Source organism: Prionailurus bengalensis, chromosome E2, assembly GCF_016509475.1.
Source record: "Prionailurus bengalensis isolate Pbe53 chromosome E2, Fcat_Pben_1.1_paternal_pri, whole genome shotgun sequence".
Taxonomy (NCBI): Eukaryota; Metazoa; Chordata; class Mammalia; order Carnivora; family Felidae; genus Prionailurus; species Prionailurus bengalensis.
In genome coordinates, this window is record NC_057352.1 from 55,806,520 (window position 1) to 55,827,432 (window position 20,913).

At 43.6% G+C, this 20,913-nt stretch overlaps 1 protein-coding gene across 1 annotated transcript in view; it reads left to right on the plus strand.

Moving 5' to 3' along the window:
• The window catches only part of PLCG2 (phospholipase C gamma 2), a 160,752-nt gene extending 141,207 nt beyond the window's left edge, over positions 1 to 19,545 (plus strand). Inside the window, exons 32-33 of the mRNA XM_043599754.1 lie at positions 13,288 to 13,472; positions 14,785 to 19,545. Of these exons, the coding sequence (XP_043455689.1) occupies positions 13,288 to 13,472; positions 14,785 to 14,827 (228 nt within the window). The 3' untranslated portion in view covers positions 14,828 to 19,545. The remainder of the gene's footprint in view (positions 1 to 13,287; positions 13,473 to 14,784) is intronic.
• The last annotated feature ends 1,368 nt before the right edge of the window (positions 19,546 to 20,913 follow it).

Below are 20,913 nucleotides of genomic sequence, written 5' to 3' on the forward strand. Positions count from 1 at the left end.
AAGGTTACCCCAAAATTACCCCCCCCCAGGAATGGAAGAGTTATTGCAAGAAATAATCTCACAGTACAATTTGAAATCAAAAGTGCCAAAGATGTGCTTGCTGGGGCAGCACATACACAGAAGTATCAACGAGCATTAAGAGGAGCAATGTGGAATGATAGTTGGTTTCCAACTGGACGGGAGAGTCCTGGGGATTTAATTAGGAAACGGGGACAGTACCTCCACATATCAACCAAAGGCTCCTACACAGATTACTTGATTAAAACAAAAAAGGACAGATGATCAAGCTAATCCCAACCAGCTTGATTTCAGAGATACACGACTCTGTCCTACTGCAGCAGGTAACAGACACTGTTTATCCTTCTGTTTCTCAGAAGCTTTACAAACTTGATTTCATACTTGGTCACAAAGAAAGAACGAGTTCATGAGTTGGAGAGAACAGCAGTAAACTATTTATGCTATAACTATATTTTGAAAAGGAACACGCTTGCCCTGAAACCACAGGGAAGACTGAAAAGGCATGCAATGTTCGTCTCAAGAAAGTTTTGAATCCCAATAAAATAGGAACAAAATAAAGATAAAAGCCAACTGAGCAAAATATAAAAGAAAAAACAGATGTTGATTCACTGAAGAGATCAAGTACATAAACTCCTGGCCTGCTTAATAAAGGAGGGAAGTAAGAACAAAGACAATACCAGAGAAAATACTGAAAGGGAGAATGACCCCCCCAACTGAGAAGATACATTTGTAAACTAGGGCAAATGGGTGACTGCCTTGAAGAATGTAAACAGCCTAAAATTGTTTCAAGAAGCAATACAATATTCACAAAGTCCCAGAGCACTGAAACAGCTCTCAGGTAAAACAGGAGTTACATTCAGATGGTTTTAAAGCCAAGTTCTACATGAATTTCAAGACCATAATTTTTTTTTAATTTTCTAAAAATACTGATTTTTGAGGAAGAGAGCACGAGCTAGGGAGGGACAGAGAGAGAATCCCAGGCAGGCTCTGCACTGTCAGCACAGAGCCTGATGTGGGGGTCAAGCTCACAAATCAAGAGTCGGAAGCTTAACTGACCAAGCTACCCAGGTGTCCCAAGAACATAATTCTAATGTTAATCCATGGAGGTCAACAGACAAAGAGAAATGCTCCAATTAATTTCCTGAAGAAACTGGAGAAAGATGGTACACCTTTCCCTCCTCTTCCCCTCAGAGTCATAGGTAAATTCTTTAAAAAATTAGCAAATCAGTTCCAGATATTTACTGGACGAACAATATGTTACAAATGAATAGTTTATCCCAATAATGCAAGGATGGTTTGGCAACACATTTAGTGAGAAAAGCGTAAGTCACTAAATGCCCCACATGTCACCAAATGATTTTACCTCTTTACCACAATTTATACTCATTATCTCCATTCACAAATATGGCTGTACATCTAAACAAAGACTCCAATTTTAAGGTCACTGAGTTTTGTATTTAGTACCTAACCACTTTATTCTAGAAAGAACAGTTGGAAATGCGTGGTGGGAGATGGGGACAGATAGGTAATCTCATTCATGGTATCGACAAAAACTGTAACACATTAATGACATTTAAATAAGAAAGGTGTACAGCTTATAACCACCACTTGACCAAGTAAAAATATACACAGACCCTTCCAAAATTGTCTCATGGGAACCAGAGTTATCAATATAAAATCATTTTTAAAAATATATACAGAGAGGTAAATACAGAAATAAATGTGAGAATCCCAGGCAGACTCTGCTGACAGTGTGGCGCATGACACATGGCTTGAACCCACGAACTGTGAGATCAAGACCTGAGCTGAAATCAAGGAGTCCGCCTCCTAGCTCAGGTCTTGATCACAAGGTTGTGAGTTTAAGCCCCACACTGGGCACAGAGCCTACTTAAAAAAATTTTTTTAGAGCACTTGAGGAAAATCTGACAATTGTAAAAGCAAAAGGATTCACCCAATGAATCTGAAAATAGCTTCGAAAAAAAAATTTTTTTAAAGCGAGAACCCAATGGGTACATGCATTTAAAAAAGAACTATCCTTTTCACTATTAATTAAGCACATGTGGGAATGGGAGGGCCAATTAGAAATCCTGGAAATACAGTGGAAAAATCCTGAAAAAAAATTTTTAAAGCTTATTAAGCGGGAAGTTCTGGAATGGATACCATTAGGGAAAGAATTTGCGGATATGAAGACGTGTTGGGGAATTTGCTTTCAAACTGCAAGACAAGATGAAAGTACAAAAAGGGTGAAAAATAAAAATACAAAATGAAAAGCTCCAGCGTAAAATATCTGAAATGATGATGGCACCTGGGTGGCTCAGTTGGCTAAACGTCCAACTTCGGTTCAGGTCATGATCTCGGGGTTTGTGGGTTCAAGCCCCACATTGCTACCAGCTCGGAGCCTGGAGCTTGCTTTGGATGCTGCGTCTCCCTCTCTCTCTCTGCCCCTCCCCTGATCATGCTCTCTCTCTCAAAAATAAACACTAAAAAAAATTTTTTTTAAATGTTGATGATTGAAAATCTCCCACCATTGAAGAGGCAAAGGTCCTCCAGCAATAAACAGCAGTATAGATATAGATGCACATACAGACTCTTACAGGCAGAATACCAGAGCAAAGGGAAAATTATAAAAATGGAAAGATAGGTTCCCTATAAAGGATTCTGTAAAGGATTGACAGACCATACTAGCATTCCCCTCTATAGCAACAGCAACGTAAAGACTAAGGGATCTCTTGAAAACACTTAAAACACACAGCTGCAACTCTAGATGTCCTGTATCCTGATAATTACCATTCAAGAGTGAGGGCAACATGAAGGTATTTTTCAGAGCTACCAAGACAGCCAACTGAGTACTAATAAACCTTTGCTAAAAGAACTACCGACGTCCTTAAGCCAGAAGGAATACAAAGCAAGAACCATTAGTGGCCCATGAAATCCGTAAACTACCTTAGAAAACAGAAAAAACTATATAGACTTCAAAGACTAAATTTTTGTGTGAAAACTCAGACTCAGATAAATCCAGGAAATAATAACCCCAAAGTTCTGAGAGGGAAGGAGGGAATCTCTATCAGGAAGGGCACACGGGGCAGGCAACGCTCTATTTCCTATTCGGCATCTCCACAGCTATTTATAGTTATTCATTAAACAGTATAGATGTTTTACATACTTTTCTGAATGTTGTATAATTCAGTGCCCAGTGCTCCATATATACATACATGTGTGTGTATATATAAGTATATATGTTTATGTACATATATATGTATATGTATATAGATAGAACATAGCTATGAATGCTTTGGGATTCAGGAAATGAGATCAGGGTCTGTGAGCATAGCAGCATTAGTAGAAAACGTGCATTTTGAACTTCACCTGAACAAAAGTCATTATATACATGAAAGCAAGAGAAATTGTTTTATTCTGGGTAGAGACAAGGTGAAGAGAGCTCAATTAAGACTTTAGTGCCATTTCTTTTCTGCTTTATTCTTACCAGGAAGGAAAGCAGGTCTCCTTGGGGAAAGGCATAAATTTAACTAGGGTCACTAGTGACTCTTCCCAGGGCCTCACATGATGCCTCGGATAGTCACGAGCATTGTCCTCCTCTCCTCCACTCCCCGTGGAAAGACCGTCCTGTTTTTCTCCTCTGTACTTTCCCAGGGGCCCAGAATAAACTTCGCCATTGCTCTCCCCACTCTCCAAAGTCAGACTTGTACCTGTTATCCTTGGGGATATCCGTGATGTCTTGTTAGGTTGTTAGGGTGGGGAAACTATGTGCAGAGCAAGGTATGGCCTGAGTCCGTGTTTTGTACAAATGACAAGAAAAACCCATTCGTGCATAGTGACGCATGTTTTTCTAGCACCAGAGGGTCTCACTTCAGCTATTCCATCAGTAGTAGCAGCCGACAACAGCCTGACCTCCTGAGTAGCCAGGCTTTTGCAACAGTCAGAAGATGAGGTAGGAGGAGGTTCGTGAGCTCACCCCCTCCCATGCACACACTGGGACAACAACTACATACAATGAAACACTCGGAAAATGACCCGAAGCCTGGCAGAGAGGATTGTCCGCAGCCAAATACTTAAGAAAATGTCACAGCAAGAAGGGTGAGAGGGACAGAGACAAGGCTGGGAACCAGACCCCCAGTGCAGCGGCCCAGAAGCAGGAGGGGAGATCACAGGCACAGAGGTGATCCCTGAGGAGCAAGGGAATCGAGCCCCACGTCAGGAACTCCTGGGGACCGGCACTGGGAAGATGAGCCCTACACCCCCCACCCCCCGGCTGGCTCGGAACATCAGTGCAGCTCAACTCAAAGAGATCCAGAGGGCTATAGGAACCAGACTCTATTCTTCCAGGGCCATGGTGCCGTATTACTGTCTGAGGCCCAGCACGCAGGCAGCAGCTGGAAAGCACCTGGGTGACACACGAGAGAGTTCTTAATTTTAGGGCATGTGCAGGAAGACCAAGGATCTGGAGTTGTCTCTAGGAATCAAAGTGCCAGTAGATGCCAGTTTACTTGCAGCCCAGCTGGCAGGATGCTGGTGGGAGCCACTTGTGACACTCTCCATCTGCTTTGCTAACACCATTCACCCCACCTAGGCATTGCCCTGCAGACCCACCCCACCCACCCCAGCAGGTGCCCCTGACCCCCAGCAAGTACCACCCTGCCACATGCAGGGGGCAGAGCCCCTCCAAATTGACTCCTGGGGAGGGGGAGGCAGGCCCAGTCACAACAGGAAGGCGTATGCAGACCCACACAAGAGACACCCCTGGAGCTCCTGGTTCTTGTGACCGGGGGCCATTGCCCCACGATATACCTACGTCAAGCCGCTGCTTTCAAGACCAGGAGATGTAGCTGACTTACGTAAATACATAGAAACAAACACGGAGAGTCAGACAAAATGAGACAGAGGAATATATTCCAAATGAGAGAACAAGATAAAACCTTGGAAAAAGAACTCAATGGAATGGAGATTAGCAGTCTCCCTGGTAAAGAGTTTCAAGTAATGGTCATAAAGATGCTCATCAGGTTTGGGCGACCTCCAGGAGAATTTTAACAAAGACAGAAAATGTAAAAACCAACCAAAAGCAAAGAATACAATAAATGAAATGAAAAGTCTCCTAGAAGGACTCAAACGCAGACTGAAAGATGTACAAGACATCGATGATGTGGAAGGCAGGGTAATGGAAAGCATCCAAGCTACATAGAAAAAAGAATAGAAAACAACGAGGATAGGTGAAGGGACCTTTGGGAAACATCAGGTACCCTAACATCCACATGATACGGGTCCCAGAGAGAGAAGCGCAGAAAACTTGATGAAGTAACAGCTGAAAACCTTGCTAAGGTGCGGAAGGAAACACACCCAGGCTCAAGACGCACAGAGAGCCCCAGATAAGATGAGCCCAAGGAAGTCCATGTCTAGACATACAATAATTAAAATGTCAAAGGTTAATGATAAAAGAGAATTTTAAAATCAGCAAGAGAAAAGCAAAAAGTTACAATCAAGGGAAACCCCATAATATAGCTGTCAGCTGAGTTTTTCAGCAGCAACTCTGTAGGTCAGAGGGAGTGGTTCCAAGGTATATTCAAAGTGCTAAAAGGAAAAAACCCTACATCCAAGAACACTCTACCTGGCAAGTTATTCAGAATGGAAGGAGAGACAGAGTTTTCTAGACAGAAGCTAAAGGAGTTCATCAACACTAAATCAGCTTTATAAGAAACGTTCAAGGGACTTTTTTTTTTTTTTAAACATTTATTCACTTTTGAGAGAGACAGAGCCAGCGGGGGAGGGGCAGACAGTGGGGGACCGAGGATCTGAAGCAGGCTTTGTGCTGACACAGTGAGCCCGATGCAGGGCTCAATCTCACAAACTGTGAAATAATGACCTGAGCAGAAGGAGGACGCTCAACTGACTCAACCATGTAGGTGCCCCTCAAGGGACTTCTTTACGTGGAAAAGAAAAGCCAGCCCATAACTAGAAGAAAATTATTAAAGGAAAAACTTCACTGGTAAAAGCAAACCTGTAGTAAAGACAGGAGATCAGTCACTTATAAAGCTAGTACAGGGGCGCCTGAGTGGCGCAGTCGGTTGGGCGTCCAACTTCAGCCAGGTCACCATCTCGCGGTCCGTGAGTTCGAGCCCCGCGTCGGGCTCTGGGCTGATGACTCAGAGCCTGGAGCCTGTTTCCGATTCTGTGTCTCCCTCTCTCTTTGCCCCTCTCCCGTTCATGCTCTGTCTCTCTCTGTCCCAAAAATAAACGTTAAAAAAAGTTAAAAAAAATAAATAATAAAGCTAGTACAGAGGTTAAAAGACAAAGTAGGAAAATCAATTATATATTTTTAAAAAAATTAGTTAAGGGACACACAAAATAAAAAGATGTAAAGTGGTGGCACCTGGGTGGCTCAGCTGGTTAAGCATCCAACTCTGGATTTTGGCATAGGTCATGATCTCACATTTGTAAGATTGAGCCCTGTGTCGGGCTCTGTGCTGACAGCATGAAGCCTGTTTAAGATTCTTTCTCTCTCTCCCCCCCTGCCCCCCGCACCCATCCTTCCCTCCCTCCCTGTAGTCCTCTCCCCACTCACACACACTCTCTCAAAATAAACATTAAAAAAAAATGTAAAATGTGATGTCATATACATAAGATGTGGAGTTTTAGACTGTTCAAACTTTGGTTTGAACTTAAGAGATCACCAATTTAATACAGACTGCTATACAGACAGGATGCATATGTGAACCTCATGGTAATCACAAATCAAAAACCTATGACATACACAAAAAAGAAAGGAATTCAAGCATAATACTAAAGAAAGTCATCAAATTACAAAGGGAGCAAGACAAGAAGGAAGGAGAAGAATTCTAAAAACAATCAGAAAACAATTAACAAGATGGCAATAAGTACTTATCAATAATTACTTTAAATGTAAATGGACTAAATGTTCTAATCAAAAGACATAGGAGGGGTGCCTGTGGGAATCAGTCTGTTAAGCTTCCAACTCTGGATTTTGGCTCAGGTCCTAATCTCACAGTTCATGAAATTGAGCCCTATGTCAGGTTCTGTGCTGACAGAGTGGAGCCTCCTTGGGATTCTCTTTCTCTCTCCCAAAATAAATAAACAAACATTTTTTAAAAAGATATAGGGTGAATGAATTGATTTAAAAAAAAAGATCTTAAAAAATTTTTTTAACATTTATTTATTATTCAGAGACAGAGCATGAGCATGGGAGGGGCAGAGAGAGAGGAGGAGCCACAGAATCCGAAGCAGGCTCCAGGCTCTGAGCTGTCAGCACAGAGCTCAACCCGGGGCTGGAACTCATAAACCATCAAGTCATGACCTGAGCTGAAGTCAGATGCTTAACCGACTGAGCCAGTCACCCCCAAAAAAGATCCATCTTTTATGCTGCCTACCGAAGACTCACTTCAGATGTAATGACACACACCAAGTTAAGGGAATGAAAAAGATACTCCAGGCAAATGGAAGTGAAAAAAAAAAAAATTGCAATAGCAATACTTCTAAAAAAAAAAAAAGACTAACAAGACAAAGAAGGGCATTATATAATGATAAGGGGATCAATCCAACAAGAGGACATAACGGTTATAAACACCTATGCACCGAACATTGGACAACCTCAATACATAAAGCAGGTATTAACAGACATAAAAGGAGAAATGAGCAATAAAATAACAGTAAGGAACTTTAAAACACCACCTAAATCAACGGATTATCCAGACATAAAAAGAGAGAGGAAACAGTGGCTTTGGGTGACACATTAGACCAGATGGACTTAACAGACATATACAGAACATTCCATCCACAACCAGCATAATACACATTCATTTCAGGGGCATGGAACAATCTTCAGGATACATCACATTTTGCGCCATAAAACAAGTCTCAATAAATTTAAGAAAACTGAAATCATATCCAACATTTGTTCTTTTCTCTCTCTCGCTCTTTCTTTTGGTTTATTTTTGGGAGACAGAGCATGAGCAGGGGAGGGGCAGAGAAGAAGGAGGGAGATACAGAACCCCCAACGCAGGGCTCGAACCCATGAGCTGTGAGACCAGGACCTGAGTTGAAGTTGAATGCTCGGGGTGCCTGGGTGGCTCAGTCGGTTAAGTGTCCAACTTCAGCTCAGGTCATGATCTCACACTCCGTGAGTTCGAGCCCCGTGTCGGGCTCTGTGCTGACAGCTCAGAGCCTGGAGCCGGCTTCAGATTCTGTGTCCCTATCTCTGCCCCTCCCCTGCTCATGCTCTGTGTCTCTCTGATTCAAAAATAAATAAAAACATTAAAAAAAAACTCTCAAAAAAGAAGTAATTTATTGAAGTTGAATGCTCAACCAACTTAGCCACCATGCATCCCCCCAACATCTTTTCTGACCACAATAGTAGGAAATTAGAAATCAGTTATAAGAAGAAAAAAAACCTGGAATAAACACAACCACATGGAAAATAACCAATGGGTCAACAAAGAAATCAAAGAGGAAATCCGAAAACACCTTGAGACAAATGAAGACGGAAACACAACAGTTCAAAATCTTTGGGATTTAGCAAAAGCAGTTCTAAGAGGGAAGTTTATGGCAATACAAGCCTCTACCTCATGAAACACAAAAATCTCAGTCTAAACTTATACCTAAAGGAACTAGAAAAAGAACAAAACACAAAGCCCAAAGTTGATAGAAAGAAACAATAAAGATCAGAGTAAGACATAAAGACTACAAAAATTGATCAGTGAAACTAAGGCCTGTTTCTTTGAAAAGATAAAATTGATAAGCCTTTAGCCAGATACCTCAAGAATAAAAGAAGACTCAAAGTCACAGAGGGAATGTTCTAATGGACACCACAGAGAGATAAAGGATTATAAAAGGCTACTACCAAAAATTATACACCAACAAATTGGACAACCTAGAAGAAACGAATAAATTCCTAGAAACATACAATCTTCCGAGACTGAATGAGAAAACAATAGACAATAGACTGATTCCTTGTAATGAAGTTGAATCAACAATCCAAAACCTCACAACAAACAAAAGCTCAGGACCAGATGGGTTCACAGGTGAATTCTACCGAACATTTAAAAAAGAGTAGTCACCTATCCTTCTCAAACTATTCCAAAAATAGAAGAGGAAGTAATGCTTCAAAATTCCTTCTATGAAGCCAGCATTAATTATCCTGATACCAAAACCAGACACACACACACACAAAGGAAATTACACACCAATATCCTTGAGGAACATAAATGCAAAATCTTCAACAAAATATAAAACTGAATTCAACAATACATTAAAAGCACCATTCACCACCAAGTGGGATTTATTTCAGCAATGCAAGGTAGTTCACAAATTATCCACAAATCAAAGTAAGACATCACATTAATAAAATGAAGGATAAAAATCATATTATCTTGATACAGAAAAAGTATTTGACAAAATTCAACATCCATTAATTACAAAAACTCTCAACCAAGTGGGTCTAGAGGGAACATACATACCTCAACATAATAAAACCCATCTATACAAACCCACAACTAACATCATACTCCACAGTGAAAAGCTAAAAGCTTTTCCTCTAAGATCAGGAATAAGACAAGGGTGTTGACTCTTACACAACACAGTACTGGAATTCCTGGCCACAGCAAAGAGAGAAGAAAATAAAAGGCGTCCATGTTAGGGGTGCCTGGGTCCTGGGTCCTGAGCCTGGGGTTAGGGGATCGAGCCCCATATCAGGCTCCCCACTGAGCATGGAGCCTGCTTGGGATTCTGTCTCTTTCTCCCTCTACCCCTCTCCCCTGCTTGTTCTTGCTCTCTCTTAAAAAAAAAAAGAAAAGGCATCCAGATTGCTAAGGGAGTACAGCTTTGCAGATGGCATGATACTATATATAGAAAATACTAGAAACTCCACCAAAAGAAAACCCATTAGAATAAATGAGTTAAGTTGCAAGATACAAAATTAATATATAGAAATCTGTGGTGTTTCTATATACCAATAGCAAACTAACAGAAAAGGAAATTAAGAAAACATCCTATTTGAAATTACATCATAAAGAATAAAATATCCAGAAATAAATGTAACCAAGGGGGTGAAAGACCTCTACACTGAAACAGTAAGACAATGACGAAAGAAACTGAAGATGACACAATTAGATGGACAGTTACACCACACTCAGATTGGAAGAATATTGTTAAAATGGCCGTACTACCCAAGGCAATCTACATATTCAGTGCAATCCCTATCAAAATGCCAACAGCATTTTTCACAGAAACTAGAAAGTTGTATGGAATCGCAAAGGACCTGAATAGCAAAAGCAGTCCTGGGAAAGAACGAAGGTCAAGGAACCCCACTCCCAGATTTCAAGATCTACCACAAAGCTACAATAACCAAAACAGTATGGTACTGGCACAAAAGCAGACACAAAGATCAACAGAACAGAATGGAGAAACCAGAAATAAAACCACACTTCTTTGGTCAATTAACGTATGACACAGTAGGCAATGATATACAATGGGGAAGATAAAGTCTTTTCAGTAAACGTGTTAAAACTGGACAGCTACATGGAGAAGAATGAAACTGGACTACTTCCTTACACGATACACAAAAATAAACTGAAAATGAATTAAAGACCTAAATATAAGACTTGAAACCGTAAAACCCCTAAACTCCAGGCAGTAAACTCTTTGGTCGTGGGCCTTAGCGCTATTTTTTCTGGATCTGTCTACTCAGGCAAGGAAAACAAAAGCAAAAATAAACAAGCGGGACTACATCAAACTAAAAAGCTTTTGCACAGCCAAGGAAATTAAAAAACTTGAAAGGCAACCCCTGGATTCATACAACTCAACGGCAAACAAAACAGTCTGATTAAAAAATGGGCAGAGGACCTGTACAGACACTTTTCTGAGGAAGACATACAGAGGGCCAACAGACACATGAAAAGATGCCCAACATCGCTAAGCAGGGAAATGCCAAGTCCATACCATAACGAGATACCACCTCACACCTGTCAGAATGAATGACTAGTATCAAAAAACAGAAGGAGCACATGTTGGCAAGAGTTTGGAGAAGAAGAAAGCCTCAGGCCGTGTTGGTAGGAATGCAAACTGGGGCCCCTGGGTGGCGCAGCCGGTTGAGCGTCCGACTTCAGCCAGGTCACGATCTCGCGGTTCGAGCCCCGCGTCAGGCTCTGGGCTGATGGCTCAGAGCCTGGAGCCTGTTTCCAATTCTGTGTCTCCCTCTCTCTCTGCCCCTCCCCCGTTCATGCTCTGTCTCTCTCTGTCCCAAAAATAAATAAACGTTGAAAAAAAAAATTTTTTTTTAAAAAATAATAAAAAAATAATAAAAAAAAAAGGAATGCAAACTGGTGCAGCCACTGTGGAAACAGTATAGACGTTCCTCAAAAAATTAAAAAAAAAATACCATACAATCCAGTAATCCCACTTCTTGGTATTCATACAAAGAAAATGAAAACACTAACTGAAAAAGATCTATGCACCCGTGTGTTTATTGTAGCCTTATTTACAAGAACCAAGATATGGAAGCAGCCTAAGTATCATCTACGGATAGATGAATGGATAAAGAAAATATATATAGAATGGAATAGTATTGAGCCATAAAAAAGAATGACATCTTGCCATTTGCAGCAACATGGCTGGACCTAGAGGGTATCACGTTACGTGAAATAAGTTAGAGAATGACAGATACTATGTGAGGTCGCTTAGATGTAGAGTCTAAAAAACCAAACCAACCGAACAAAATAGAAATAGACTCAAGTATACAGAACTGGTAGCTGCCAGAAGGTGGGGGGGTGGGGAGGGAGTCGGAGAATGGGCAGAACAGCGGAAGATTAAGAGTACGCGTTTCCAGTTAAAAGTCATGGGGATGAAAAGAACAGCATAGTAAATGTAGTCAATATTGAAATAACTTTGTATGGTGACAGATGGTAACTACACTTACTGTGGTAAGCATTTCCTAATGCATATATTTGCCAAATCACTATGTTGTACAACTGAAACTAATATAATATTGTAGGTCAAATACATACTTAAATTAAAATTTTAAATTAAAAATCAGTGAAGTAAAACATCCTCTTTCTCCCATGCTGAAATCCAAACTCCTTCCTGTTACAAGTTTTTTTCTGAGCGTAATGGAGGGGACATTTTGGGTGACAAAACGGCAGAGTTTAAGGGAAGACCTTGCTTCAGTCATGGCTGGATCCAGGTGCTCATGCAATAGCTCTGTTTCCCTCTCTTTTGACTTCATTCCCAACTTTCTGTGTGTCATAGCAAAGGAGTCAGTAGCCACTGGAAACATTCACCACTCTTTCAGCTGATCCCCAAGAAGAGAAAGTTTTGGTTTTTGGTTTATTTATTTATGTTTTTGTTTTGTTTTTTTACCAAGAGCACCAACCACAGTCCCATGGATGCTTCTAATTGGCCTGGCTTGGGTCACATGCTCACAGGTGGTGGGCAGAGGGAATGAGACATTGTTACTGGCTAGACCTGAGTCACATGCCATCCCCCGGGGGGGGGGGGCATAACCTATGTTCTATCTTGGTTTTCTGGGGGTGGGGGGCAAGGATAACAGCTTTGAGGTATGATTCATATACCATATAATTCACCCATTTAAGACGGACAATTCCCTGATTTTTGCTATATTCACAGAGTTGTGCAACCATCACTACGATCAACTTTAGAACACTGTAATCACCCCCAAAAAGAAACTCCTGCTCATTACCCATCTCCACTGACTCCAACCCCACCCCAGGCAACCACCCCTTTTCTGTCTCTATGAATTTACCCATTCTGGACACTTCATATAAATGGAATCAAGGGCTGTGGTCTTTTGGAACCGGCTTCTTTAATGTTTTCAGGGTTCCTCCATGTTGTAGTGTGTGACCTTTCTTTTTAAGGGCTTCAGTGATGTGCTGGCTCTCCCCCTTCCCTGCTGTGTTCCATGTCAGTCACGCAGCGACTCAGACCCTTTGTGTTCAGGTAGGGACCAGAAGGCCATGCAGGATACACAGATGTACCTGCCCTGGGATTGGGGGCCAGTGTAAGTTACTGCTCCGAGTTTCACAGCAAAGCCACCCTTCATCGTGAACAAGCGTTTTTCAAACTGCTTGCTTCCAATGGAATAAATGATTGTGAGTTTTATCTTTGGTGAAAATGGGCCCTATGTTTTTCTGGGATAATCCCAGCTGCAAACCTTCTGTGCCTCCTGCTCCCTCCCGGCCCTCGGTTAAGATGCGGAGCCCCACCCCATCGCTATGTGCTCCTTCCCTCCAGGAGAGTGAAGAGGAACTCTACTCCTCCTGCCGCCAGCTGCGAAGGCGGCAGGAAGAGCTGAACAACCAGCTGTTCCTGTACGACACACACCAGAACCTGCGCAATGCCAACCGGGATGCCCTCGTGAAAGAGTTCAACGTCAACGAGAACCAGCTCCAGCTGTACCAGGAGAAGTGCAACCGGAGGTAGGCCAGCCGCTCCCCCACCCGCACATCCCCAGGGCATGCGGGGGGGGGGGGGGGTCAGGCTTCAGGAAAGCCCCCTCCCACCCCCACCTTTAGAAATCCCTTTGGGGGGCGCCTGGGTGGCTCAGTCAGTTAAGTGGTTAAGCAGGTAAGTGGTGAAGCGTCCCACTTCGGCTCAGATCATGATCTCACGGTTCGTTGGAGCCCCACGTCTGGCTCTGTGCTGACAGCTCGGGGGATCCTGGAGCCTGCTTCAGATGCTGTGTCTCCCTCTCTCTCCGCCCCTCTCCCGCTCGCACGCTCTCATAAAATAAATAGACGTTCAAAAAAAGAAAGAAAGGAAGAAAGAAATCCTTTGGTCCCTCGACCCTCCGGATCTTTGCCGTATAAATTCACTTAGAGTAATTATCTTATGCCTCTGCACCTTCCCTAAGTCAAATTGTCACCACTAGGAGGAGACATCGCTCTAATAGTGAAAATTAACTATGCCCACTACCTTCTAAATAAAGAACCTTACGAAGTTCGCACCGTCCACTGGTTCTGCGCTGGGGCAGAACCCCACCCCCATCCCCAGGGGAGGCTTCGGGTTGTGCTACAGATGGGCTGGGAGGCAGCCAGGTGTGCCTAGTGTCCTGCAGTGTGCCTGACAGTCCTGCTCAACAGAGACCCATCCAGAAGCAAGTGCCAGGAACAGCCTCTAAGGGGAACCAGCGCACAGACTCCTTCCCCATCTTTTTTACTCCACCAGCACTGCGGCCCCAGCACAGTGCTAGTGAGGAAGGCCAGTTTCAGAGACGTTCCTGTCTTGCCAGGAGGCCCCTCTCCCCCCCTCCTCCCTCTCCCCCAGTCCCCTCTCCCCCCTCTCCCTGTCTCCCCCCAGTCCCCCTCTGCCACCTCTCCCTTTCTCCCCCAGTCCCCCCTCCCCTCTCTCCCCCAGTCCCCCTCGCCCTTTCCCCGTCCCCCTCTCCCCGCCTCTCCCCCAGTCCCCCCTCCCCTCTCCCCCCACCCCCCTCTCCCTGCCCCCGCCCGTCCCCCTCTCCCTCTCTCCCCCCAGTCCCCCTCTGCCCCCTCTCCCTCTCTCCCCCCAGTCCCCCTATCCCTGCCTCTCTCCCTCCCCCCGTCCCCCTATCCCTGCCTCTCTCCCCCAGTGCCCCCTCCCCCTCCCCCCGTCCCCCTCTCTCCCCCCACTCCCCCTCTCAGCCCTGTTCCATCAGGCCACGGATGCCCTGCAGGGCGTGGACAAAGGTCACACTCTTCCACACATGGCCTGTATCTGAGCCTAACAGATGACTGTGAAATCTGTTTTTTTCAGGTTAAGAGAGAAGAGAGTTAGCAACAGTAGGTTTTACTCATAGACCCTGGGGCACGCGTGTAAGGGTGTCATGCCCGCGTGTGCTCACGTATAGGAGAATGTCCTCTCTTCAGACCCCGGGGACTTGCTAATCTGTGATGTCTCGTCAAGCCTGGAGTCAAGAGGACACTTTTGAAGACCCACCTGGCATGAGCTGGGGTGACTTCCTGCTCCTTTCTTCATCTTGGACAATTTCTTAACTTATATTTTCTATAGAGGATCATAAAAACGTGTTTCCTCGTTTTTTGGCCTCTCGTGTTCCCAACCTCCTTGAATAAAAGCGGTGAAAATCTTGATCCGTTAGACCTTCTGTGCTCAACCTGTACAGTGAGCAGGACCCTTGTCCAGCCTCTAAGGACCCAAGTAATTGACTTCCGAGGAAGATGAGCCCGATACGTAAGGAACGAATTCATTAGATTCGGAAAAGGACTGTAACTAAAAGGCACGGTTCGGCCTTCCCCTGGGCCCCACGAGTGGCCCTCGCCCCGCTGCACCTCTGCCCAGCTTCTCTGCCCCAGGTCACTGACTCAGCTCAGCACCAAAGCCGCAGTGCTCGCGACAGGCCCGCTGCCGTACTGGAGAGGTGGCTGGGGTGTGCAGTCTCTGTTCGTTAGAACGAGCTCCAGTCCGTGGTGGAAACTTGCTTTGGGACTGGCGTTACCGGGGTGGGGGCCCCTTTGATTTAGAAAGTCTGATGGAGAGACCAGAGACCCACTGTAGGCTCGGCCGGCTTCTTACTCACCCCTGCTCTGCCCACTCACAAGCTGGTTGCAGCTCTCCATGGGCTACGGATTTTAACAGGTGATCAGAATTCAGCTCTCTGTGTTGTTCCGCTTTGTGGAGCCACGAGCTAAATCTTAAGCTGTAGGAAACTAGGAAACTACAGAAAATCCTACACACAGTCATCCCCAAAGAGGCAGACCCACCTGGGACACGAGGACACTCCTCTACATCTTGATAGACAATCAAATGATTTGTACAGTGTGATGGTTTATTACAGCATTTTAAAGACAAAGATAGTGTCGAGGTGGACAGTATGACTCAGTCAAGTCACAACTTGGTCAGACTGGGGCGAAAGGTAATTGCAAGAAAGAATAATGTGTCAGGAGAGGACACAGGAGCAGTGAGCCTGGTGGATTTACAGGTTGGGGCTGGGTCCTTGAAGCCCATTCAGGCTCAGCAGGCACGTATTCTTGCTGGGAAGTACATTAAAACCAGCCAGGCTCTGTCTCATCAAAAGACCCTATGCCTTCATCCCACGAAAGCTTTTCAGCACTTCAGTATACCAAGCACTGTCCCCAAGGTCAGGGCTACAATGTAAAAAAAAAATTTCTAGAGGTGGGGGGAAAGCCATGGTGACTGCTCGCATGGAACATCTCCGTGAGCTCCTCAAAGACATACGTTGGACCTTCCCCGAAGCCAGGAGCATAGGTGACAGCAGTCTGAAGGGGTGGGGCGGTTATCTTGCAACATGACCCTATGATTCCTCCAACCGGAGTTGCTGAATTATTTGGCAGTCAGCAACTGGGAGGAGAATATTCCTGATGGTGGCAAATGGTCCAAGCAACGTTGAATAAAGGTGAGTTGCAAAGGCACTGAGCTCAATGCTACAGGGAAGGAATTTTCAGACCCTGTAACCTTTCTCCGTTAGCCATTGGCCAGGTGGCCACTGGAGCTTAATTATCGCACCCCTACCCCTACCTCCAGGTCCCTTGTGCCTCCATCATGTCCCCCTTTTTTAGCCCGGGGGTGAGTAAAAGACATAAACCTTTCCACTTCACTCCAGTTTAAAGTCTAGATCCCCTTTCTGCTTAAAATGGCTTTTCTGCTAGTGTCAAAGAAATGAAGACCGGGCGGCCCAGAAGGAAGAAACAAAGCATCTTTTCAGCAGCTGCCGGGTAAAATCCATACCCAGCCACACACAGAGAGAGAAAGCAGCCACGTGAAGTGAGGGATATGCTATAAACAATGCTGGGAAGAACTCTTTCCCTCAAACCGTCTCCTCCTAAGCACTACCGTGACTTGGATGCACCATTAGAGAGCATTTGCTTTGGCTTCCCCATTCTTTCCTTAACAGAGTAACACATAAATCTCACTGAGAGAGGCGATATCTAGGATTCTCACAGGAAAGACACAGAGAAGGGAAGGGCACAGGTGACATCACTGCTCTTCCCCTCGTCTGCCCAGATGCCACATAATCTAAGTATAAATTATCCAGCCGAGACTGGGGCTGGCCGGTCATGGAGTCAGTACAGCCAGTGCAGGCTGAGCAGAGCAGTGACAGGAGCATTCGGAGAGACAGCGGCAGCAGGACAGACCCGAACCACGAGTGCGCAAGTGTGCTGGCTGTTTGACCATGTCTCTGGGTTTATCGTTTACTTAGAGGGGCAGTTCTGTTGCGTGGAAAGATAAAGGGGGGATATGCTGGTTACATCATTAGAGCTGGGGACGCTCAGGCGGTACGAAGTTAAATCACTTCTCTGCTGCGAAACCTGGATATTCTAGCGTGCACAGTTAAGAGGGGTGTAGAATATCACACTTCCCAAATTAGACCTCCGAGCCCTTTTGCGAAGGGGTATTTCATGGGAGCTAGTGCACAGTGCAACACATTTGAGGGCCATCTTGAAGGCAGCCAGCGACAGAATCTAATAATTGAGGTACTTTAAAGACTTAGTGAAATAAAATCTAAATTTAAGCCCCCAAGGCCAATGGTCTTGACACCGGGCTGGCCTTACCCCCCAAATGTCTACCAAGCTTTCCAAGACATACACAGGCTCAAATAGTTTTAGGGGATCAATTTTCAGATCCTTACCTTCCTATTTTGCTCTTTCTTATGACTCATCTGACTCAGAAGATGTCTTTTTCTCTCCTCACAAAAGAAAACCTCTCTTTCCCCACAGTCTTAAACGGTATAGCATGACTCAAGGTAGAAAATTCAAAATACGAGTGTTCGGAAAGTGAAAGCCTCTTAACAATAGGGTACAAATCCTTCTGTGATTCGGGTGGCTCTCAATTCTTTAATTTCAATAAATTTAAAGGAACACCCAAGATTTCTTGGGTATTTTCGCATGTAATTCCAAAGGATTTGGAAGAATTCAGTTATGCTACCACAAATCCCCTTCTGTTCCCTGTCTCCTTATCTATGCAAAAAAGGATCGCCACGACTTCCATATATAAAATTGGTAAGGGGGAACAGAATGGATATTGTGGCCATTCTAACAAAGGTAACACTCATCTATGCAGGAACGAAATGACTCGGGTGGGGGGCAAAGCTTTCAACGTTAAGTGATACATTGCCAATGAAATTTTACTAAGTGTAATAATTTACTAAAATTTGTACATTGTTTATTGATCAAGTTCAATCCAGAAGAAAGTTTCAAATACACAGAGCCTTACGACTATAGGATATTATCTAACTTTGTTACAAATATGCAAACAACCAACATAAAAGACAGAAATCATTAGGGGAGCCCAGGTGCTCAGTCGGTTAAGCATCCAACTCTTGATCTCAGCTCAGGTCTTGATATCATCAGGGTCACAAGTTCAAGCCCGCATTAGGTTCTGTGCTGGGCATGAAGCCTACTTTAAAAAAAAGTGTACGTATGTTTACGTGTATATCTCATTAGGCTAAAATGTTGAGGGGCGCCTGGGTGGCTCAGTCACTTAAGCGTCCGACTTCAGCTCAGGTCACGATCTCGCTGTCCATGGGTTCGAGCCCCGCGTCGGGCTCTGGGCTGATGGCTCGGAGCCTGGGGCCTGCTTCCCATTCTGTGTCTCCCTCTCTCTCTGCCCCTCCCCCGTTCATGCTCTGTCTCTCTCTGTCTCAAAAATAAGTAAAAAAAAAAAAAAAAAAAAAAAAAAAAAATTAAAAAAAAATTTTTTTTTAAATGTTGAAGGGAAATAGAAAATGCAAATTCAAGGAGTAAAAGGAAAAAGTGTGGTGTTTCCTACCGTTAAAAATTGCCTTATTCATGTGATTTTTTTGAACGGGCGACAGTACCTATCAACTACTATATTTAGAGCCTCTAAACTTAGAGGAATGTAACCATTTTATGTAAAGATGCGGTATCTACAATCCATTGGCAACTCAGATCCTTTCCAACTATTTATGATGGCCAATTTTAGCCAACAGTGTAGAAATGTGCAGGGGGATACTCAGATTTACAAAATTCACTGGAGAGGTCTCTGAGTCATCGATTTTAAGATGCTTGATCTAAGGCCACTAAATGACACATTGCACTCAGAACGAAGAAGGATGGCTAAAGGGGGCCTTAGTCCTTTTAACTTTTAAGTGAATGAAGTTAACTTTCAACTTGGGTGACCGCTAACTTTTTTCAGACAATCCTAAAAAGCCACACCCTGGCCAACGGAAAGTTAAATAGATTAAGAAATATGCAGGATGACAAAACTGGCATTTGAAAAACACTTAAAGATTTGTCTCAGGCCCTTTCCTTTCTGAAATATTTTCTGCTCAAAGAGACCCTGCTTCAGTGACCCTGTCTCTCAGAAATTTCCACATTTCTTCTTTTCCAGTAGGCTTTTAAAAGCTACATTTGTAAACTTGTTTTTCATTATTAAAGCATAATTTATTTTTTATATAAAGAGTGTATGCTTGTGTGTACATAATCATGTGATTGAGTCACGCAAATACTGGCTATTGTTAATGTGAAAATTAAATGGCTGTATTGCATTTTTAAAAAATAAAAATTTGGTCTAAGTGAATACAGCAATCTGCTCAGGACTTTTTTTTTTTTTCTTATTTCTATTCACTTTTCTCCTCCCCTATAATACAGTAAACACTTCAGCCATGAGATAGGTACAATGATCATTTTTTTAAATGTGTTTTTCTAACCTGTTACACTTTTCTCTAGGTTACTGATCTATCTTCCTTACAGCAAAAAATCACTCCATCTAAAACCCAAGTTTATACAATACATGACCAGTCTTTAATTTGTCAGTCTTTGGAAGAATATTTGGTGTTAAAGGGACAATGAGCACCTGTATAAGCACCTGTACGTCTAAACTAAGTGACAGGGCACGTTAGAATTATCAGTCATTCTGTTTTCTTGCCAAGGATGCATGGTGCATAGGACACCATGTTGTATATCCTAAGATTGTCCTACTCCCAGCCCTTAGCCGCTGCATTAGTCACACTCATCCAAAAACTTCAGAACAGCCTATGACAAACCCCCGCATTTTTTTTCTTTCTAAAAGAACTTTTGATTTGGCCTACTTTTATTCATTTATTTTTAAAATATAATTTATTGCTAAGCTAGCTAACATACAATGTATACAATGTGCTCTTGGTTTTGGGACTAGATTCCCATGATTCATTGCTTACAGACAACACGCAGTGCTCATCCCCACAAGGGCCCTCCTCAATGCCCATCACCCATTTCCCCCTCTCCCCGCCCCCCATCAACCCTGTTTGTTCTGTGTAAAGAATCTCTTATGGTTTGCTTCCCTCTCTGTTTGAAACTATTTTTTTCCTTTCCCTTCCCTGTCTGCTGTTAACTTTCTCAGATTCCATGTGAGTGACACATACAATATCTTTCTCTGACTTATTTCACTTAGCATAATACCCTCCAGTTCCATCCACATTGTTGCAAATGGCAAGATTTCATTCTTTCTCATTGTCAAGTAGTATTCCATTGTATATATAAACCACATCTTCTTCATCCATTCATCAGGTGATGGACATGTGGGCTCTTCCCATAATTTGGCTATTGTTGAATGTGCTGCTAGAAACATTGGGGTACATGTGCCCCTAGGAATCAGAACTCCTGTATCCTTTGGATAAATTCCTAGTAGAATTGCCCTATGACCCACTACGAGCACTATTTTTAATTTTTTGAGGAACCTCCACACTTGTTTTCCAGAGCGGCTACACTAGTTTGCATTCCCGCCCACAGTGCAAGAGGGTTCCCGTTTCTCCACATCCTCTCCAACATCTACAGTCTCCTGATTTAGTTACTCGGACTGGCATGAGGTGGTATCTCAGTGTGGTTTTGATTTGTATTTCCTTGATGAGGAGTGACGTTGAGCATCATTTCATGTGCCTGTTGGCCATCTGGATGTCTTCTTTGGAAA